The following is a 23,366-nucleotide window of genomic DNA, read 5'->3' as shown; positions in this document are numbered from 1 at the left end:
CGTCACTGCTGATCAACAGAGCCGCGGTGTTACTAACGGCGCCACTCAAAAAGCCGCTTATCTGTAGGCTACTACAACTACTCACTAACTCAGTAGTTATTCCAGGCAGAAAGTTAGAGAGTTAGGGGTGCAAGTCCAAAGTCATTTGATAAAAAATAAAATAAAAAAGTAAAAAGTAAAAAATTTACTTTTATAATTCCGTTACAAACTCAATTACCTTTTGGGGAAAGTAACTTGTAACTATAGCCGAAAAGTAACGTGCCCAACACTGGCTGCTCATGTGACTGTTACTGTAGCTATTTCTATTCTTTTCTGGACTTTCACTGGGTGCAGTCACAATGATCATGATAATAATGATGATAACAACAACAATACGATGATGATGATATCAGGTGATGATGATACAGGTCTTGTGTTGCGTTCACAGTCCAAGTTGGTAAAATATCAACGTTCCACATGTAAACAAAGGAGTAGACATGAGAAATGTTTGTTTATTTGTTTATTGTTGTTGGCTCATTTCTATGACATCATTGTTTTATATAACTGCAGATCTACAGACATGAAGAGACTCGGCCGACGGCCAATCAGGACACAGTGTGTGTTCATGACAATCACGTCCAGCTGCACGTTCAGCAACACGTATCTTCAGGATGTGTTTACTGACCCTCATGCTGTCCATGCAAAAACTGTTGCTGACTCTCACTGAAATAAACGGAAGTAAACATGCGTCTGTTAGTGGTGCATTCACGGACCCCGTCAGGAGGCGTTCAGGGCATTGCAAACAGAGCTGCTCAGCTGGTGGTAAACACCTCCCCATCAGCTCCACCACCTGTTTGTCTTTGTCAAGGTGTTTGATGTGGGTGGAGCTCCATACCATGTCCTCAAAAAACAACAACGACCTGAAGGAGTTTGTTACATTCAAGAACAAAGTTCATTAAAAACTCTTTAAAACGTGACACATCACAGTTTTCTTGTTTATATTATTAATCATCTTCAAAGCAAACAGCTGATTCAGACTGTGACTACTGATCTGCAGCTTTATTTATTCTAATGTTCAACTTAATTGTCCTCACATTAAAGCCACTGAATTCTGATTGTTTTGCTCTGGGCAGGGTGTTGGTGTGTGAACAGCCATCACCACCATCATGCAACCTGATTGTGAGTTTTTCTGCTCGCTCCTGGTCAGGACACATCACTGCAGCTTTAAGACTTGACTCACTCTCTACTGTGAAGCAGGAAATTACTACATACAGGATACAGCTCCTCTCTATCATCACTACGAAACACTCTGCTGAGGGGGGGGTGTGTGGGGGTCATACTGGTGTGGTGAGGGGAGGGGACGTCAGGGTTTCTCTAATACAGACATTCAGGTTTCTGACAAGCTGTGTCCCACATCTTGTACTTCACACTGAGAGCTCAATACTTCACACAACTGACTCAGTTTCTGCTGCTCTGAAATTGATTATGATGTCATAGCATCATCACACAGACGTGCATGGACCAATCAGAATCCTCTGGGTCAGAAACCTGAGGCTGCAGTTCCTCTCCTGATCACTAGAGTTTGTCTCCAACAGTCAGTCCGTCCCCATAGACTCTCATGTTAAAATGTTCAACTTTACAGCAGATATAAACATGTTTAAATGGGTTTTGGTCGCTACAGATAATTTCCCCTGTTTACATATTATTCACCATTAAAGGTATGGAGGCCTGGGGGGCAGAGGCTCTTTGACTGACAGGTGGCACCGCTAACAACTGCAGCAGTTAGCTAGTTAGTTGGCAGTTGGCAGTGAACGTACAGTGTGGTGTTTGGAGCTTCAGGCTGTTTGTCAGTAAATAAACTCAACGACTCCTCAGGACTGATGGTCCCGCCTCCCAGCTGATTGACAGTTGCAGTCCTGGCTTCAGTCCAGACTGAGAGGTGGGAAACTCAAGAGTCCTACTGAGACAGAGAACATGGAGAACATGGACACAATGGAGAACACAGAGGAACTGAGGAGACCGCAGAGGGTTAGAGAACCTGTCCCAGATCTGAAAATATTCCCACATGTACTGTGTGTGAGTACAGTGAGTACACAGAGCACTGCATGTGAGCACAGTGGTAGTAGTGAAGTACATGGTGTGAGACACAGACCTGTGTTTCATTCAGACTCATTCATTACTGATTACTGTCTCTGGACTGAGGTCTCACTGATGTCCATGCGTTTCACCTCAGACACCCAGAAGGCATGGCAGCTTAGGTGACAAGGGAGGGTTGGACCCAACCACTCTGAGACCCCCGCTAGGAGGTGGCAGTCTGTTTGTTGCGGAAGGTTTCGAAGAACGCCAACATCCCCTTCCTCACGCTGCTGCTGCTGTTGCCCTTTATCATCCTTGGCGTCATAATGGCAGAGCTGCTTCCACCATGGTAAGATGACATCAGAGGAGGGAAGGCAGCACTATCCATGGAGTTGGCCCGTTTGACCTTTGAGTTCGCACGCCACAACTTGGACCTTGGTGGAGGAGGAGTCTGAGCCACCAAACACTTCTGATACTGAACCTGATGGACAGGAAAGGATGTCATGAAACCAGCAACTGTCTAAGCCAGCATCAGGAGGTAGACAGACAGGTGGACTGGGAGACAGATAGACAGGTAGATAGATGGAAAGGTAGACAGGTAGAGGTACAGGTAGTCAGACAGACAAGTGTTCAGATGGGTGGACAAGCAGCCTGGAGAGAGACAGGTGGACAGACTAGTGGACAGGTTGACAGACTGGTTAACAGGTGTCTCACCATGCATGCAGCCTGTACGGCCTCTGAGATGATTCCTGCATCCGGTTCACACCAGAACACATGACACTCGAATCTCTGTGTGCCACCATCCACGATCACGGCGAAGGTATGACAGTCGTGGCCGACGCCCAGAAAGGTGAGTAATCTCACCGGGCACTCCCAAAACGGCTCCGCTCCCTCCTGTTGGGACCAGGTGACACAGATTAGACTGGGCCATGTCGATCTTCGACCTGCAGCTGACAGTGTGTTCAACTCGTACCTCTCCCTTCCACAGCGACAGGACGTTGTCGGTGACGTGGATCACCGTGGGCTCCCAGTCGTCTCTGTCCGTGGAATTCATGATGCTCTCGATGGCTCGGTTCAGCACCTCCATACCTGCAACACAGAGAGCACAGGTGCAGCAGCAGCCCTCAGCCATCACACTACAGTCCTGTGGTGACATCTGGTGGTCAGTTGAGGGAACAGCAGGGTCACTCAACTCAGCTCAACTCAAATTTTTATTTATAGCCTATAGCACATTTAAAAACACCCTCAGTTGCCCAAAGTGCTGCACAACATAAATACAGTCCAGTACCAGCAATATAGATAAAAAGAAACAGCATAAATTACCACCAAAGATTAACAATCAAAACTAGGGTAATAAAAACAACTAGAAAATTTCCTCTGGGAAATTTTGAGAGGGCCACAGGAGCTACGGCCGGTTTTGCCATCTCTGTCTGCCATCTTTGTATTGGAGTCAATGAGGAGCAGAGACAGACGTGGCCGCACTCAGAGGCTGATAATTCAAATTCTGTAAGTCTCTCTGATATTTTGAGCACATAGTGAGAGACAGAACAAGTTTGTCTTAGAAATTAGGAAAAAATCATGTGTGTAGAGTGTAAATTGTGGCCGGGCCGAGTGTGGAAAGAGAAAAAATCTCTCTCCAAAAATGATCATGGTCATTGATCAGGGATTGATCAAAAACTATATGACCTATCAAAATGTGGAATAATACGCCAATACACTAGACTTGTGTCTACTGTTTAAAGTTCAAATGGAGTCTCTAGGTGAAAGTATGCCTGAGCAGTACGTTTGTAAAACTCCAATGAATCTTTTTCGCTCTTTTTTTTCTCCACCTGTTCCATTGACTTCAATGAACCGCACGTTTTCGAGTTGCAGGACTAGTAGCGAACCGAAAATAGTCCGGAAGATGAAGAAGAATAAATAGGAAAAAATCCACAAAATAACAGTAGCGCCCCCACTCACTCTTCAATTTGGTTCTGGGGCAAAGCAGCAGTAGTTGGTTGCTTGACCTCAGTTGACCTTGATGAGGTCAGATAAATAAGGTGGGGCTAGTCCATTCAGGCTTTTAAACTATCATCATCGAGGCTAGCATCTTAAAGGTACAGACATAAAAAAGGAATGACGTCATCATGAGTCACAGAGCATCACATAACTAGGATGAACGGAGTGTCCTACATAACTACACCTCTCCCTACACTCTGGCAGTTACACAAAATATTATTATACTGGACATCCATCGCAGACAGTGTTGGGCATGTTACTTTTAATAAGTAATTAGTTAGTTACTTTCCCCCAAGAGTAACTAAGTAACTGAATTATGACATTATTAAAGTAACTAATTACCAGGAAAAGTAACTATTGTGTTACTTTCTTATCAAATGGTCAAATATGTCAAATTATTTGGACTCACCCCCCTAACCCCTGAACATAACCCTTTTTCTGACTTGTTGATGGACTGAAAAAAAAGTGTATATAACTTACACTTTAACAGGTGTATTATCTGGTGACAGGACTTCTTGAGTCAAGTAAGGGTGAGTAACGGCTCATTTTATTGTCAGTAACGGTAACAGTGTTAGAACTGGGCGAAGAGTATAACTTTTTTTGATTAGGCTACTAGTTACACTGTTATTTTATAATGCCGTTATTATAGAAAATAACGTGATCAAAATGTTTTAGCCATCAGGTGTAACACATGAGATCATGTAGAACAGATGTGTTCAGGTGTCCTACCCATGGCTCTGGACACTGGCAGGTTGCCAATGTACTGGACCTCAAACTTCTGGACCTGCTGCCGCATTGCTTCCAGAAACTCCACTGAAACAACAACAGTTGATCAGTAAAGAACCAATCAGAGAGTAGCAGGTGATCTCATAGAGGTGAACAGGTGAGTCACCTTGTCTGGGCAGGTCTTCAGGTGAGATGCTCTCCATGGTCAGAGAGCGAGACGGCCTTATCAGCGCCTTCTCCGACATCATCTACAAACACAGCAGCCACTGCCAGTTACAAGCTAAGACACTGCAGCAACAGAAGGTGATATTTGGTTTATGATGTGCATCTTTTAAGACAAGTTCAAAACATGGCTTGCCGACAATTACACCTTCACACACTAACACATGGCTGTGTTATTTGCGTCATGATCATGGATGCTGCCTGTCTACGTGATGTCTGTCTGCATTCCTGAATGTGATTGTATGCGCTGATGTGTGATTATATTGTATGTGATTATATGTGCTGTCTCTGCATGATTGTACTGATGTTTCACTGTTTTCTCTTATCTTTATTGATTTATCTTGTCTTCTAGCTGTCCTAACGCTCTCTTTTCAATCGATGTGCTGTAATATATTGTTTGTTTGTTTGTTTTTTTAGGGTGCCTATTGTCATCTGGCCAGGGACTACAGCAGATTATTAGCCATGTTGGCTTAAGCTGCCCTTTTTACTGTTATTGATACCGTTAATTAATTGGGATTGTCCTTGACATAATAAACTAAACTTAACTAAAGATGCTACCTATGCTAACCATACTAAAAGATGCTAACCATTCCAAAAGACTCTCTCAATCAGGAAGTCAGATGAACTGCTGTCTCTCACCTTGGAGCACATCTCATGCAGAGCGGTGGCGATGGCCTTAGACGGGGCGTTGCATCGAAACACGTGACACTTCAGCACGCAGCTGTCCTTATCTCCCGCCACGAAGGCAAAGTCCCTGAACATACACACACACAGGTGATGGGGGTTATATTAAACAGCTAGTGGACGGCTGATCATGTGATGGGTAGGTTAAATTAATGAATGACCCTGACGTATAGTGGGGAGAGGGAAGGGCTGAGTGTAGCTGAGTGTTCATGGCTCTGGGTGTGAGGAGGTAGAGTGGTTTACCTGTCCCTGCCCAGGTGTGAGGGGGGGGGGCGTGTTAAAGAAACAGAGAGAGTGACAGTGTTAGTGTGAGCACAGGAAGGTGAGTTGGATTTTAAAACCTCAGTGTGCAGGAACATGTCAGTAAACTTCCTGCTGTTTGAATAATGACTTATTATAATAATCAATCTGAAACATCTGTAGCAGATGTTATTCACCACTATTTATCCTTATAACAACAAAAAATTATCATAATAATGTGAAAACCATGTTGTCATGGAAGAGGCAGCGCCAAGATTGAGATGGTGGGGGGGCCTTGAGATCAGCTGCTGGGCAAAACGAAAATGAGTTGGTTACTTTAACTTGCCTTTGCATTGCTGCTGTATGATCATGGAAACAGCAGTTTCCACATTGTCATCGTCTGCTTCTGCACCTTCAGTACTTCTTTACAATTGAAATTAAATAGGCTGCTTTGTTTGACTGACAGCAGTATAGTATAAACTGTCACTGGCTCGCCTCAGATTGTGCTCCTGGCTGAAGGCTACTCCTACTCGCGCGCAAACTAACTCATTCACTTCATTGGATAACAGACAGTAGTAATGCAGCCAATAGGAGTCAACCCCCGTGGGGCAGAAGACTGCAGAAAACTTGAAGCTCAGGTTGCGGCAACAGGACAGATTTTTTTACTCAGGTTGGACGTACAGCTTGGTAACTGGATCAAAAAAAAGTCTTCTGATGGTGGGTGGGCCTAGGCCCAGCCAGGCCCAGCCGTGGCGCCACCTCTGTGTCATGGTAACAGCAGTGTAGATGGGGCATGGACAGACTGACTGACTCACCTGCCGTTATTGCAGCCCACCCCCCAGACACGGATGTTGATGATTGGCTGCCGGTGGAGGAGGGTCTGGTCCAACGGGTCCAACAAGGTTAGAGTGTCTTTCTTTAGAACCAGCATCATCTCCCGACCCTGCACACACACACAAAGGTGGGTAGGACGCTTTCAGGCAGAAACGAGTCTGGCTCTGGCTCTGGTTCCAGCCAGCGTTCACACCCCGGTCTCTGGAATCATTCTTCAGTGTTTTAACTTTATGAATTATTTGGTCTGGCGTTCCCGTGAACCCAGCCTTGGCCATCTCTTCTCCAAGTTAAAAAAATACTTTACTCTATCAAGAACCAAAGAGAAATTCATGCAACTTGTCTTTTTTTTTTTACTGCGTTCTAGCTTTTCTTGAAATTCTGTAGACGCCCAAATCGGCACCAACTATTTGTTTCTTTAGCAGACCACTGCAAATTTTTCTCCAGGCTGTCAGTCCCTGCCTTCTTCTTCCTCCTGCTCGTCTTCACAGGCTAGACTGAGACACGCCTATTGAGGATGTTATGGTTCGCAGGGAAGAACCAACTATTTTTTGGTTCGCCTAAGAACTGACATTTCAGGTTATATTTTCGGTCTGAACGCGCTGGCCGGTTCAAAATTAGGTTTGGGAACGGGAACCCTGCCTGTGTGAACCCCTATTAGACCACAGAAACCAACAGAAACCAGGTCATCAGGTATGAACGGGTGTGAACAGGTGTGAACCAGGTAGGCTTTCAAAGAACCAATCAGATGAGATAGGGAATGTTGCCTGTGTAATGTCTCAGAAACAATCACAACTGAGACAGAGGACTCACAGCACTGAGCTTTCATCAGTGCACACACTCAGATCGCTGCTAGTTGTTTTCTTGTTAGCTTGATGTTAGTTTGTTTACTTTTTGTTAGCTTGCTGTGCGTTTGCAGTACTTGTCGTAAACTGTTGTTAGCTTGTTGTTAGTTGTGAACAGTAATAAAAGGCAAAGAGGCCGTGCTCATTAAATGTTATCTTCATTTTGTTGCCATGACTCTGTGATCGTCCAGGCTGACTGTTCAGGCTCAGTAGGTGTGCAGGTGTCTCACCTCCCCTGAAGCTCCCAGCCTGTCTCTCTGCTCGGGGCTGCTGCACTGAGACAGCTGCTGGATGACATTACTGACGGCAAGACTGCTGCGACCAGGAGACAAGTCCTCCTCCTCCACCTGCAGCCAGCCCAGCGAACGCACAGCAAAACACTGACCCACAGATGAGGAGATTAAGTGGTCAGTGAGTTGTTGGGTGACAAACATGCAAACCAGGGCAGAGAGGGAGAGAGGAAGAGAGAGAGAGATTAAATCAGATTAATGTTAGATTAATTTCAAACTGGTAGAGAGAGGTAGACAGACACAGACCAGGAAAGAGAGAGATTAGACCACAGCGGAGTAAAGCAGCAGCTCTGGATCACTTCATCAGTTTGATCATATCATGCAGCTCATCATGATGTTGTTGGTTCAGATTAAAGATAAACGATCAACTCTACAGTTTATTGAGTCTATTGAGTCTTGATTTGAATAAGAATCATCATCATCGTTATTAGTGTTACCATGGAGCCAGTTGTACCTTGGAATCAGGGTCAGCGTTGGTGAGATACTCTTCTTGCCACAAAGACCTTAGAGAAAAAACACATTTCACATATTACTCTCTGTGTGTGTGTGTGTGTGTGTGTGTGTGTGTGTGTGTGTGTGTGTGTGTGTGTTGTGTCAGTGGGTGTCCCCCTAAGTGTAAAACAAATGACTGTGTGTTACAGTACTTGTCCCCAGGTGTGTGTTACCTGTCCTCAGTCTGTTACCTGTCCTCAGGTAGTCCATCTGTTGTTCTGTCGGACTCGGAGCTCTGCTGTTCAGCTTCCACCTCCTGGGAACAGACACCATGAAGAAGACAAACTCCAGATGTCTGCTTTCACACCACACACATGTAACCCTCTGAGCTAACACAGCTAATCCCAGTGAGCCAACACTTAGCTAACCCGAGTGAACCATGTTCCAACCTTTGTGTCCACAGGCTGGGCTGGCCCGGTTAGGCGGGGGTGCTGCCACTGTGTGGCACCAGTGGGAACATGCCAGTAGTAGGTTCCTGTAGAGTCCTTGATGGTTCTCCAGCCAGAGGGGAGGTCCGGGTCTAGCAGCAGGTTCTGGTCTGTCCAGATGTTGTCTGCAGAGACACCAACACATCTGGTCACATGATGTTGTGTTGTGTTGTTAAGTGTCATTAGTATTACACAGATATTCACATGAAATAATAATTGGTATCATTCACGATCGTGGGGAAATGGGGGGGGGGGTTAATACGTTTTTACTTCTTCCTTCTCCTTTTCGAACATGTTTAACTTTATTTTACTTATTATTAATTAGTAGTAAAACCAATTGTTTCTTGTTTGTTTGTATATTCTTTTTTTTCTCTTATGATGGATATTTATTTGTTTGGTTTACAGGACGATAGCAGTAAAAGTGTTCTATCAGTGTCCAATCAGCTTACAGTCTGAAGTAGAGGGAGGAGCCCTGATTGGCCAGGACTCCTCAGGTAGAACAGCCCCCCTCCCACCCCCTCTTCACCCCACCAACACCTCCTCCCCTCCCCCTCTTCACCTGCTGCATTGTTGTCTGATGTCTGATGGTTCTGTTGTTGTTGATGTGGAGCAACAGAGGTTCTCAGAGGTCAAACTGACCAGATGAAGGAGGAGCTGAATAATTAATAAACCCTGAGACACGAAACGCTGCATCAGCCAATTGGGAGACACTGATATGACCGGGGGGGAGGGGGTTCAATATTCAATACACAATGACCAGCATAAAACGCCACAGTCAGCAGCCTCCTTCTTATGTGTGTGTGTGTGTGTGCATGTTCCTGTATTTCTATCTATAGGAGGTCACGACCTTTCTGTTCTAAATGAGGTAGATGACGTCCCATGATAGAAGAAAGATGCCTCAAACCCCCACAATGCACTTCTCTACAGCTTCAAGTTTCAAAACTGACTGCATACTCTAACACCACAATTAAATCATGTTCACTCTTTCATTTTTTCTTATATAATTGACCCAAATATGGAATTAATTCATTTATTATTGATATCATTGACATGTATTTATTACTGTATGTGTGTGTATGTTAGGGTCAGTGAACAATTGATAATAAAATATAAATTTCCCCTCAGGAAAATTCATATTAAAGTTAGTTTAGTCAGATAAAGTTTGTTGTGCCATCTCCATCATCATTACTATCATTGTTGTTATTGTTGTTGTGAGTGTGTGATGAACAAGTTAAACAGGAAATGATGACACCTTTTGTCCTCCTTCATAATAAGAGCAGAGACTGTGAGGATGAGGAGGAGCACTGAGGTGAAGTGCTGCATTAGTTCCACTGGACCATGCCGACTCCTCCTCCTCCCCATGTTGCACTTGTTTTTGTCTCCAGGGGCCTCAGCGTGCTGGCCCCGGGGCCCCGGCAGCTTTACGGGTCACCAACAACAAACTAGAGGGAGCTTGTGGCATAACAGAGACTTGTGTGTGCGTGTGTTTGTGTGTGTGTCTTACCGTCATAGTTGACAATGATGATGGCCAACATATAATCCTTGCCCATCATGGCTCCGCCCTCCAACGTGTGTGTTCCAATCAGCTGATCGCTCACTCACACACACACACACACACACACACACACACAGGCCCAGATGACAGATGTTAAAGCCTCGTCCTGCTGGTCTCTCTCTCTCTGCCTGCCTGTCTGTCTGTCTCGGGGTCTCTCGTCCCTCTCTCTGTCGACACCATCAGTCTTCTTCTTCTTCTACTTTATTTTCTCTCTGTCCCCTCTCTCTCTTTCTCTCTCTCTCTCCGCTTATTTGTCCCTCCTCTTGCGCTCGTCCTCTCGTTCTCCTCTCTGCCTGATGAAGGATGCTGTTTTTCTCCCTCCTCCCTCTCTCCCCTCTCTCTCCTCCTCCTGCTGATGTCATCTCTCCCCTCCCTCTCTGGCTTCCTGCCTCACTTGCCCTTCACTGTAAAACATGGCACATTTTTGCAACAGCACACACAACATTACCTTTATTGTAAGAAAAGCCACATGCAGCCAATATCAATAATTTATTGTAATATAATAAATCGATCAGTATGATACTGACAGTCCATTATCTGTTACTGACTGTGGCAGTCATCCATAGGTCCAGATTGGCCCAGTTTAATTTCAGAAATGGTTGATAGATGTTGGTATGAATAGCATTAAAATGTTTATTGATAATCAGATTGTTTCCTTTAGGTTAGGGTATAATGAATATTGGCCCGTTAGACCTGTTAAAGTTTTAACATGATAATTCATTCACTAAATTCCCTCAACTATATATAGTATATATATTTCAAATGCAGTGAGACCCTTGAAGGATTCTGGACATTGTTTTGTCACTGTTTTTGGTTCTAGGCCTAGGGTTAGGGCTTAGGAAAAGGTTTTAAGATTTGTAAAAATATGTGATATATTTTTATACATAACTATTATGCGCTGTTTCTACACTGTATTTTTATTCTTCGTCATCAAATAAACAGTGGCAGTGATTTTTATTATTGTATAGTGAGCTACATCAAACTCACTCCCTGTTAGGTAGGCTACAGGCATTTATCTTTCTTTTCTTAAATAGCTGCATGATTCTCATGATTCTCAAACCTGTGTGTTGTCTTATTTTAAACAATGATGATTTATATTTTTATCATTTTATTTATGGTATGATTTGTGAACCCTGTCACCAACATGACGCTCGCAGAGGTCACTCCACGTCTCGTGACGTCAGAGGAGATGTGACACAGTAGCCACGTGTCACGGAAATGTTTAACGGCAGGGTGCGCGTGAAGTTCGACACCATTACAGGAAGTCAGACCACTTCTCCTACAAGGTAAAAGCCTATATAAAGTTTATTTTGACTGTAGAGGATTGTTTACAACCAAGTACTGAAATTACTGTAACCAAATATTCAAAACAACATAAACAACGATAACTGTTTATGTTGGCGCTGTTATTTCTGTTGCTCACACTCTACCCCTCTACCACGTGCTATTAACTTACAGTTAACTCAATAACTCAACCACTCACCCTCCTGCAGGCACATGATTCACGGAGTAAAGTCTACAGTCTATGAGTAAAGTGCGTCATATATGATGAGATTACAGCTTTCAATATACTGATTTTACTCCTCCAGATTTTATTAAATAGAATCTAACAATTCCAAATCATCGACTGAAACTGCAATGACCACAGCAAAATAAATAAATGACACTTAAAGATAAACATATAACCTAATTTATATTGTCAACGTCATATTTCACACGAAATAAAGATGCGCTAAACGAGAAACAGTCAAAATACTTTTTAACCTCCATTTATCTTATTTTGAAAACTGAGCGGAACTTATTCAGTGTGGAGTCAGTGTGTTGATACGACTGAACTAAATTTAAAGTAAACAGAACAGCGTAATGTTAACGACAGGACTTTTCATGACTGTTTGATTAAATAGTATTAAAAAACCTTGTTGTTGTAACTTACGCCAGTAAGCCGTTAGCTTAGCCTCCTCTCCACGAAGTAGAAGCTCTAAGTTAGCTGTTTGACACGGCGCAGTCCAACATGGAGGACATGTACATTAAACCAGGTGAGTCAGCTTCACTGAGCAGCCCCTGACAGTACCGAGTTAAGTTAGTAGCTGAGAAATGTTAACAATGTAAATGAAGTTTTGAGCGGGTTTCTGTCAGGTGTGCTAACGACTAGCATAAAGCTCGCCTGGTTAGATCCGGGTCTAGAGCCGGTATGTTGCCCTGACAACAACTGTCAAATGAATATTCTGTTGCAGCTGTTATGTGGGAGAAGATGAAAGCTTTGGTGAATGTAACTGATGGTGTAAAGGAATTGGCCGTGAGTTTCCTTTTGTTCGGCAGAGGAGACATTCTCCATATATGTATTATTGAGATAAAGGAGGAGGGCTTACTACAGGCTGTACTGTAACCAACGTTGTATGTGTTTGGTAATGCAAATCAGCAGTAACTGACGGAACTGTAATGTTTGTTTGACTTGAGTCTGTCCCGATCGACGTCTCTGATCTGGAATGTGGCAAATGTCAAGACTGACGAAACATCTGGACGGTCTTCATTCAGAAATCTGCTCAATAATGTTGCCTGGAACATCCCTGAAAGACAGCGCTATGCTGCTGAGTGCCGCCGGTAGATTACCAGGGCGGTAACCAGCCCAACTTTTTGTGCTAGTGGATAACTTCAACAAAAACTTATTTACCAATCCAGTTACATCAGTGGGTTTCGACTGAGACAAAATGAAATGTACAGAAATGACACAGCTGTTGCAGGGAGAACATGTTTTTCTCCTCAGTTCCTTTTCTAATTTAAAAATGTGTTTTTATATATTTTATGCAGCAGTTTTTGATTTACCTGTTCATTTGATCTACAATATTAGCTCATCTAAAATAGACTAACAAATAACTTTTTAACCCTAGTTTATTTTGAGCGAAGAGACACCTGAATTTCCCTGAGGGAAAACAGTTGTATTATATCTATCTAAATGATATACACTTCTAAACAATAAGAATCCAGTTTGCACTTGTGCTTTGTGTGTATGTGTTCTGTTAATTCATCGTTTCCTGCTGATTTCTGGCTCAGCAGGGGGTTGTAGAGATACAAGAACTTTACTGCACCAACACTGCTTTCTGACAGGTGACCACATCTATCGTAGTTAGCAGCTTCATTTCTGGAGCTCTTCACCTTAGGTCAGCAGTTGTATGGCTCATAAAACACTGTCACTCTCCAGCATCCTCTTTCTCTTAGCCCCCCCCCGCTCTCTTCTACATCCTGTCCCCCTCTAAACTTTCAGCGTAGTGTCAACATCAGAACAACTTGTAACCGCTTGTAACCCGCTACTGGGCTGAATGGACCGGCCCACTTAAGTCATTTTGGAGGGAGGATTTCCCTCAGGTGGAAGCATCCATTTGATTTAATTCTGTCTCGCAACATGGCGAGCCGTCCCCTTAATCGGACACCTATCTCTGTGTTGCCAAGGTAACCAGGAGCGGGGTTGGAATGACCCCCCTCAGTTCTCATATGGCCTGCAGCAGGCCCGAGGACCACAGAGGAACGTCCTCAACAAGAGAGCAGCTCCACCTGCTTCAGGTAATAAAACACACCTGTCCACACTGTCCACACTACACCTGTCTACACTGTCCACACCACACTACACCTGTCCACACTGTCCAGTGTCCACACTACACCTGTCTACACTGTCCACACCACACTACACCTGTCTACACTGTCCACACCACACCTGTGTCCACACCACACTACACCTGTCCACACTGTCCACACCACACTACACCTGTTTACAGCTGCCAACACATACCAAACATCTTGCCTCTGATTGGCCCCAAGGTGCAGGAGCCCTGTCCCCTCCCCCTTCCTCCTCCCACCCATTAGAGCCCCCCCCATGTGGTGTAGCAGCACCCCCTCTCCACCCAGGTAAGAAACAGACTTTCATTCAATACTGTGAGAAAAACAGAGGAGGAAGGTGTCATCTCACTTCTTGTCTCTGAACTCATCACAGTTGGTCCTCCACCTGGCTCTATGGCAACGTCCCATCCTCCCCCAGGGCCAATGCGAGGTCAAAGAGAGGGCATCAGCAAGCAAGTGGAGGAGACGGGAAGTGAGCCAGATGTGGAGGAGGTGGTGCAGGCGTTTGAGCGAGCGCTGGCTGCCTGCAGACAGGGCAGTGTCACGGTGAGAACAAGGCCTCCACCAGCTGTGTCACACATACAGATGTGACTCACATCTGTATGTGTTCAGTCTGTCCACTCACACTGACCTCTCACCTGTCCACAGGATCAGGTGTGTAATGACGTGGCAAAGAGGCTCCGCCTCCTGGAGGACAGCTGGAGGTCAGGCCGATTGAGTCTACCCGTGAGAAGACGCATGAACACTCTGACTCAAGGTGACCTGTCTCATCACACACCTGCCAGAGTCTCTAGCTATGTTTCCATCCACGTGTTTCTAAACGCATGTCATTTCAAATTAAAAATGCCCCATGGAAACTAGGGATGGGACTTTGTGTCGACAAAACGACCGACATTCGACACATGCTCCCCTCAACAAAAAAAATAGAGTCTCGACATGTCGAGGGGGGCGGGGCTTGTGGGATTTCTATGTGTGAATTGCATTTTGTCTTTCAATATTTCCTATTCAAATAAACAGCAGAAAGTGCCACTTTTCCCCTAATGAAATAAAAAATTTAAAATAAGACAAACCCACTTTTTCTAAATGTGATAGCTACTTGACCCTCATTCTACTTCACATGTGACGGGAGGGGCAAAACCGCAAAAAGGGAAAAACCATGGGCAAAACAGATGCAATGGTTGCATTCTTCATAGAGGACCGCAGACATGCACGGAAAAAAAAAAAAGAAACCGAACATGTGCTGCCTCGTCTGCTCGTGCCGACAGCAGCGTTAGCCCCCCCCCCCCCATTTCTGCTGCTGCTGCTGTTAAGAAAAAAGGGCCGACAATTAGACAAAAAGTCGACACATGGGCCTCCACAATCGATTTTCCAAATCCCGTGTCGTTCCCATCCCTAATGGAAACAGTAAAATTCGATCAAATGTTATGAATATCGACAGAAAGATATACACTACCAGTTAAAGTTTTACAACACGCTGATTTTTCCAGTGTTTTATTGAAAACTATGCAGTTCAATTTCTCATTGTACTCTGAGTCTCTGAATGAAATGAAAGTAGAGAACAAACGAACTATTTAAGTTTAAAGAAATCATGAAATCAATTTATAAACCAAAATTTATTCTAAAATTTTGACTCATCAAAGTAGTTATCTTTGGGAGATTTAACTGCTGAACACACTCTCTTTCTACAGAGGAAATTAAAAGCTCTTCCCAGCTCTGTTGCAGAAGTTCCCATAGACGTGTGGCACTTGTAGGTTGCTTTGCTTTAACTCGGTCATAGAGCCGTCACTAGTCCCACCTCCTGTCTGCATGTGTGTGAATGAAGAGATTTCAAGCGCTGTGTGTGAATGCGACATAGGGAGCGCGGGGTAAGTAGTGCCAATTTTTTTTTTTTACAATATCTTTATTGGATTTTCATTTTTATAGAAAATATATATATATATATAAACATATATATACGTACAGGAACACAAAAGACAACAACAGGTGTGTAAAATGATGCCATGGTACAGAAGTGTATAAACATACACCATCAGAAGGAGTTTACATACTATACACACTTCCATAGAACAGTGTAATCAACAAGATGAAAACAAGGCGGTCAGGGCCTCCCTTAGGAGGCAAATAATCATGAGTTTATAGAAAATACATTATCATGTAGTCCAGAAAACTGGAGAAGAAGAGGCTGGGTCGTGCAGAGGATGCGCCTATATTGTTCCAGGCCCGTCCATCAGATGTGACAGATCATTGTCCTTCATGTAGTTGATGAAGCGACCCCATATCATTTGAAATATCTCCTGTTTGTCCTTAAGAGTGTAAGAAATTTTTTCCAGAGGTAAACAAGAGGTTAGTTCCCTAAACCACACAGCAATTGATGGTTTACCAAAGCTTTTCCATGATATGGCTATTGTCCTTTTTGCCTGTAGAGAACACATGTTTATAAACATTTTTTCATGTTGCTTAATTCTGTGTCCCTCTGGGTAAAGACCTAAAAGAAAGAGCTTAGGTTCCAGTTCTAATCTAATTGAGAGAATCTCCTGTACATACAGACAAACCTCCTTCCAAAACTCCACCACTCTTGGACACTGCCAGAGGCAGTGAAATAAAGTGCCCTTATTTACCCCACATCTATTACAGGTATCTGGGATATTCAAATTAAATTTATTTAATTTTACCGGAGTAATATACACCCTCATCAACCAATTATATTGTAGGAGTCTTAGGCGTGTATTACCTGTCCCTGTCTGAGCTGTTTTACATGCTTTACGCCAATGTTCCAGTGACAGTTCCTCCTGTAGATCTGTTTTCCATGCATTCAATTTAGACTCAGAAGAATCAGGAGAGAAATCCTTCAATAAATCATAAAATTCAGAAATGATACCTTTTCCAAAAGGATTTTTTGTAAAAATTTTCTCCAAAATTGTTAGTGGGGGACAAAGCATATACTGGGCTTGATTTGTTTTGATAAAGCTCCTTAGTTGAAGATATTTTAAAAAATGTTTGCGAGGGATGTTATATTTTCTAATCAACTCCTCAAAGGTCAAAATGTTCCCATCATTCCCATACATATCTTTTACTTGTTTTATCCCTCTATCTGCCCACATTCTGAAACCCGCATCAGCTCTCCCTGGTCTAAAGAAGTTGTTGCCCCAGATTGGGCTGAAGTAAGAAAGGGAGGGGGGGTCTTTTAAATATTTCCTAACTTCTTGCCAGACTCCAATCATATTTTTAACTATAGGATTAGAACATAAAATTTTGAGTTTTTTAGGTTCATCTGAGTAAAGATAAGTGGGGAATGGGAGATTTAGGGAGTGTGATTCGATATCCTTCCATGATAGGGGCCCATCTGTGGTGAAGTAAAACATAAACATTCTTAGCTGTACTGCCCAAAAGTACCACAACAAATTAGGGCACTGTAACCCTCCTCTATCGTAGGGTAGGTATAAAAGAGACAGACGAAGCCTAGGGCGTTTATTATTCCATATAAAGTTATTGAAGATTTTTTTCATTTTGGGGAAAAAGTCTGGAGGAGGCGGCAGGGGGATATTCTGAAATAAATATAAAAGTTTGGGGAGAATGTTCATTTTAAGTATATTAATTCTACCAATCAGAGAAATAGGAAGACCGGACCATCCAGCAATTGATTTGGATATAGATACCAACATTGGGCTGTAATTAGCTTTTACTAAGTTTTCCAGTTTGGGAACAATTTGGATACCCAAGTAAGTAAAAGAATCCACAGTTCTAAAATGACGAACGTAAGTGGGTGGATCTGACCTCTCATTTGAGTTAAGTAGCATTATGGAAGATTTGGAATTATTAATTTTATAGCTGGACAATTTGCCAAATATCTTAATTAGGTTCAGGAGGGATGGTATTGATTTATCTAAATTTCTAAGGAAAAGAATGACATCATCTGCGTAAAGAGCTATTCGATGGTCAGATTCTCCGATGCCTATCCCCGTGATTCCATTATGTCCTCTCACAGCAATGGCGAACGGTTCTATTGCAATTATGTGAAGTAAAGGGGACAGTGGGCAACCTTGTCTACAGCCTCTTTTAATTTTTATCGGTTTCGAAATGTTGTTGTTTGTAATAATTTCTGCATAGGGATCATTGTACAAAAGTTTAACCCAATTACAAAAACCCTCCCCCAGGCCAAAACGTCTAAGAACCTCAAATAAATAAGACCACTCCACCCTATCGAAGGCTTTCTCAGCATCTAATGCTAAGAAAGCCGTGTCTGATGCCCCTCTCAGGTTGTGTAAAATGTTCAAGACCCTTCTCACATTATGAAAGCCGTGACGTCCGGTCATAAATCCATTTTGATCTGCCATTATTAAACCTGGTAGTATAGGTTCTAGTCTTTTGGCCAGAATTTTACAAAGAATTTTTAAATCTGAATTCAGGAGGCTGATCGGTCTCATATTTTCACACTTATCGTTGGATTTACCCGGTTTCGGAAGAAGAGTAATCAGAGCACCTCTAAGGGAGGGAGGGAGTATAGTAGTGCCAATTTTTACTTAAATTGCCTTAAAGCAAGGGGATTATAATAATGCCCCCAACTAATATATGTACATATAGTTTAGGATGTTGTGCATCCCTGGGAACAATCACTTTGAATCTTAAATCAACTGTTTCAGAAATATAGCTTTAGAAAAAAAATTCTGGCACAACTTGCCCCCGGTGCGGGGTAAGTTGTGCCATTAGAGAGAATACACTGGGGTAAATTGTGCCATTGATAATTGAAGTAAAACAGATCATTTTAATCTCACAAATGTTAATGCTATATAAAAGCAAGACATTCAATACAAAATGAAAGCCAGAAGCGGCGATGATCGGGCCCTCGCTTGTCCCCATGCAGTCGCGGAGGCCTGAGGCACGCTGGGGGCTGTGGCGCAACGAAACGCCATGTTTTGTTCATCCACCAGGCTACGAGCACAACCAGACAGGTGTGTTCAGGGGCAGTCCCTCATCACACATGTTAAGTTTCAAGCAAATCCGTGCCCACTGCCATGTTTCTCCTATACACAGACAGCACTGCCACTGGCACAACTTAACCCAGGCCCTTTGGCACAAATTACCCCAAGCCCAGCATTTTGAGAAAAAAGGATTCCCCAGCTGTTTTGAGCTGGCATCATGCTAACTGTATAGACTCATGGTGTAGCTTAATAAAGCACTAAAACATTTGTGAACTGTTTTCAAAGTTATCTATAATTGTTCAAACACGGCAATCAAAAAACCTTGATCATAGAAATTTTACTTTGGAGGGCAAAAACTTGTTTTTTGAACATAAATGTGCTTTCCTCTCAAGCCATGTGCCCCTCTTCTTGATAGGATGAGTAAAATGGATGCCCCTTCAAAAATACGTGGTCACATGACCAACTTCTTCTATGGTTTTCTAGATAACAGGGGTGGAACTACTTGCCCCATGGCACAAATTACCCCACTCTCCCCTACAATGTAAAGTGCTTTGAGAGCTAAAAAAAAGTGCTATATAAGTACAAAAATATTTACCATTTACCAGTTCATCCCAGACCAGCTGGATGGAGACTGTGCTGGCCACTCCATGTTTTTAGGCTTCCAAGCTAAGGTAGTTCTGGCACAGTTTGGACTTTTGTTGAGTCATTATCTTGCTGTAGGAAGAAGCCCTGACCAACCGGGCCCATACCAGAGGGTCCTGCATGGCGCTGCAGAATGCTGTGCTAGCCGTTTTGGTTCACTCTGTACAAGTCACCGACCTTGGATCCAGCAACACAGCCCCAGACCATTCTCCATGTTTGCCAGATGATGTCACACACTGAGGAACCATCCTTCGCCTGTTCACAGCATACAAAAATACTCAGTCCATAACACCTTCTTTCAGTCTTCTGAAGTCATTGGTGGTGTTTCATGTTTTTTTGTAACCTCCGGCAGTTCACCACTTAAAGCCTCAGTTGGTAACAATTATTCATATTTGCTGGAACTGTCACTATATTCTGATAGTCAGACATTAAATGGGTAATTAAGGACAAAATCCAACTCCTCTGGCTCCACCTACAGCCTGTAATCGTATTTGCCGAAATCCACCACAACCAAAGATTCTCCACCAGTCAGGTAGAGGGAGCAGGAGGAGCAGCCAATCACAGCTCCTACATGTCGTAGTCATAGACTGTAAAAAGAATGGACGTAGCACCCATGACGTCACCCATTGGTTTGGGGGAGTCTGTTTTGTGCCTCTACTACGGGGATTTGAACTGCGCCATCTTGGATTTTAGGTGGAGTCTCGCGGCGGTTAGCCGGCTGAGAACCCGCTTATGAACTCGAGGCAACCAATTAACGGCCGGTAAACTGTCTGTGAACCTGTCACTCAACGTAATTTATGCATGAATTTGAAGCCTAAACAATACTAAAACGGTTGTGGTACAAAAAAATGTACCCCCCCCCACAGTGTTCACGGAGGTGGAAACTATCGGTAGAGACCAAAAAAATAAAATGTTACCGGGCTGTAAATATGTTTTTTTAAGCTGTAAAGTCGGCTATTTTAACATGGAATCAATTGGAATTGCTCCCTTCTGGAGCCAGCCCCCAGAGGCCGCGGGGGAACTGCAGCTTTTTGAACACGGAAGTGGTCTTCACTTGGAGAACCCACAACTCCCCCCTTGGTCGTAGTAAGCTGACAAAAGAAAGTGAAAGTAAAGTCCCCGACCTGGTCTGAAATTTCAAGATGATACACAGTCAGCTCCCTCGTTTCACCTCTGTCAACCCCCTCCCTCCCTCCACACACACAAGAAGAGTGTTTCATGGTGAGATTGTGGAGTCTCCAGTTGCTATGGATACAGTACGTCTTCTGTGGGTGCGTTTATGGCTACTTTGTGTGTTTGTGCCTGTGTGTGTCTGTGTGCGTTGGGGGCGCTTGGCAGAGGTTCATAAAGAGACCTGATGGAGTATTGTCTTGAAATTTCCGACCATGTCGCGGAGTTTACTTTCACTTTCGTCAACTTACCAACTGGAGCTTTAACCTTTGCACCATTTCAAGCTATGCATTGAACTAGAACTGCTTGAATTTCACCTGCGGGTAATTTGATCGTGCGTGGAAGTGGATGGAAACATAGTGATGGTTTTTCTCTCACCTGTCTATGTCTTACCTGTCTGTGTCCCACCTGTCTGTCCTTCAGAGCTGCAGTTGGGTCACTGGGACCAGGCTGATGACATCCATCGCTCTCTGATGGTTGATCATGTGACTGAAGTCAGCCAATGGATGGTCGGCGTCAAACGACTCATTGCTGAGACACGAAAGCTCAGTCCAGAACTCCTGGAACCACTTCAAAAACCTGCAGCACCAGTTCAGGATCCTACAGAACCACCGGTCCAGGACCCCACAGAACCAATCCAAGACCCAGTCTCCTCGACTCTCCTCTAACTGATCTAATGAAACCCAGGGCCTAATGGTGAAAATGTTACATTCACACTTCAGCAGAGGGTCAACGGTGAAAGCCCCAGGAGCAGGTAGGAGGCCTGCGATTGGCCTGAGGACACCTGAGGAGGTACAAACCTTCTGTTCTGGACTATATCTGGACTCATCTCTGAGTCCTGAACTTTATTCTGAAACACTGTGAGGATATTTGAGACATATGACAGGGAGACAGGTGATCCTGCCCCTACACCTTTTCTGGTCTCTGTGGTGGGATCATCAGTCAAGAGACCAGATCCCAACGTCCACAGTACAGGTGCTTTGGGTACAGGTGCTTTGGGTCCAGATGTCTTTGGCCATTACATTAGATTGATGAGATCAGCCGAAAGCTGACTTGATGTGAGTGATTGACAGGTAAAAGGTATTTTACCTGTCAATCATACATTGAGGGCCTGTTCACACCTGGTATTAACCTGTGTCTTCAGTTATACAATCAGTAGTGGGCAGTCAGAGCTGAACGTTGTGATCATGTGAGACAGGTGTTAACAGCAGATGTGAACAGAGTCAAAATCTGTCTGTTGACTCTAGACTGCATTGGATCCTGGTCTCTGGTCTCTGGTCTCTGGTCTCTGGTCTCTGGACCCTGGACACTTGTTTTTAGACCCCGGTCTCTGGACTCTCTGTGGTAACAATGAAGCTCAGACTGTTGATCAGAATAAATCTTCTTCTGTGTGTCCTGTGTCTTTGATGCTCCCAGTGTTTATTCTGGAAGAGGGATCCACAAGGACCTGTCCTTCTTTAGGACAGCCATCTGGAGCCACACCCTGATCTAGATCATGATCTTCATCTTGATCCATAATACGATCCAGATCCTGATCTTTATCTTGATTCCCATATTGATCTCATTCCCAATCTTAATCTTAATCATGATCTTGTATAATGAGATGATGTTAAATCCTGATCCTGACCCTGATTCTGATCTAGATAGTGATCATGATCATTCTCCTGATCCAAAAGTTGATCTTAAAACATGTTTAAGTTTCCTCTCCAAGACAAACTCTGTAAATCAAGTTGCTTCACATTAAAAGCTTGTAACTGGTAAAACGAGTTGACTTTCATTGTGAGGTGTTCACAGGAAGTTAGAGCACACACTTAACCAGTTTAACCAGCTGAGCGTCTCTCAGGACCACAATCACCGCCACAGTCATCTCAGGTAACAACAAGAAACTGCAGATAACACCAAGAAATAGAATAGAACAGTAATTCATTAACACTTTGCAGGAAATTATTGTGTCACAGCAGCTACAATAAAATAGTATAGAATAGAAATAAAACATATTTACAGTAATTCAGTTAGTGTGCAAGTGTGCAACTCTTTAATAATAATTGTGTATTAAAGTCAGTTTGTGACTGAAGATGCTCCACCAAAACACCTCCAGCTTGTGCAGTGGATGTGAGGCATTGCTCAGGATGGAGTCCTCACCTTGGCCACCTGCTGGACTGAGTCTATCTCAGCACCGATAGTGGAGCTCACTCTCTCTTTTGAGTTTGTTCAGTTTATTAATGTCCATAGAGCGAGCTCCTTCTCCCCAGGACACCAAACCGAAGAACAGCGCACTAGCCAGCGCTGTCTGGTAGAAGGTGCACGGAAGAGGTCTGCAGTCAGATGTTGAGAGATTTTAACCTTCTCAGGAAATACAGTTTGCTGTGACCCTTCTTGTACGTCGCCTCCATGTGTCAGGACCAGTCTTGCTTGTTATCCAGATGCACTCGCGCGCTCGGATGGTGACTAGGGCCAATATGGACCTCCTCCTCTGTAAGTCAACTGCCATTTCTTTGGTTTTTGAGCCAAAATGCAATAACATTTTGCTTGAAAAGGGTCTAGTACCGAAACGTTTCAAGACCCTGTACCAGATGCAGCAAAGCAGCCCCAGAACAGAACCATGGCTGATCCATGTTTCACAGTAGGTATAGTGTTCTTTTCTTTGCTACATTTTT

At 43.7% G+C, this 23,366-nt stretch overlaps 2 protein-coding genes across 6 annotated transcripts; one reads left to right on the top strand and one right to left on the bottom strand.

Annotated features, from left to right (window-relative positions):
- Positions 1 to 2,136: 2,136 nt before the first annotated feature.
- On the bottom strand, positions 2,137 to 12,442 carry apbb3 (amyloid beta (A4) precursor protein-binding, family B, member 3). 2 transcript variants are annotated; one of them, XM_085798864.1, is made up of 13 exons: positions 12,300 to 12,442; positions 10,316 to 10,770; positions 8,773 to 8,936; positions 8,575 to 8,639; positions 8,346 to 8,394; positions 7,832 to 7,981; positions 6,741 to 6,868; positions 5,641 to 5,755; positions 4,946 to 5,027; positions 4,783 to 4,866; positions 3,029 to 3,144; positions 2,770 to 2,949; positions 2,137 to 2,536 (listed from the first exon to the last, which is right to left on the bottom strand). In XM_085798864.1, the coding sequence occupies exons 2-13, from the start codon at positions 10,362 to 10,364 to the stop codon at positions 2,279 to 2,281; spliced, it is 1,440 nt and encodes a 479-aa protein (XP_085654990.1). In that variant the 5' UTR covers positions 10,365 to 10,770; positions 12,300 to 12,442; the 3' UTR covers positions 2,137 to 2,278. The 2 variants fall into 2 exon arrangements, with proteins under 2 accessions (XP_085654990.1, XP_085654991.1); XM_085798865.1 differs by having other exon boundaries at positions 8,575 to 8,636.
- On the top strand, positions 12,168 to 22,518 carry sra1 (steroid receptor RNA activator 1). Of its 4 annotated transcripts, XR_015037650.1 has the most exons (7): positions 12,168 to 12,402; positions 13,814 to 13,924; positions 14,180 to 14,266; positions 14,352 to 14,524; positions 14,627 to 14,735; positions 21,133 to 22,124; positions 22,171 to 22,509. XR_015037650.1 is itself a non-coding variant. In XM_085798866.1 (6 exons), exons 1-6 carry the CDS (start codon positions 12,378 to 12,380, stop codon positions 21,375 to 21,377), a joined length of 744 nt encoding a protein of 247 aa, XP_085654992.1. In that variant the 5' UTR covers positions 12,168 to 12,377; the 3' UTR covers positions 21,378 to 22,515. The 4 variants fall into 4 exon arrangements, 3 of the variants coding, with proteins under 3 accessions (XP_085654992.1, XP_085654993.1, XP_085654994.1); XM_085798866.1 differs by having other exon boundaries at positions 14,186 to 14,266; positions 21,133 to 22,515; XM_085798867.1 differs by having other exon boundaries at positions 14,397 to 14,524; positions 21,133 to 22,514.
- Positions 22,519 to 23,366: the final 848 nt, after the last annotated feature.

The sequence above is a fragment of the Trachurus japonicus genome, chromosome 14 (assembly GCF_045865225.1).
Source record: "Trachurus japonicus isolate A0001 chromosome 14, Traja_1.0".
Lineage (NCBI taxonomy): Eukaryota > Metazoa > Chordata > Actinopteri > Carangiformes > Carangidae > Trachurus > Trachurus japonicus.
Note: the sequence above shows the minus strand (reverse complement) of the source record. Positions and strands in the feature narration are given on the sequence as shown.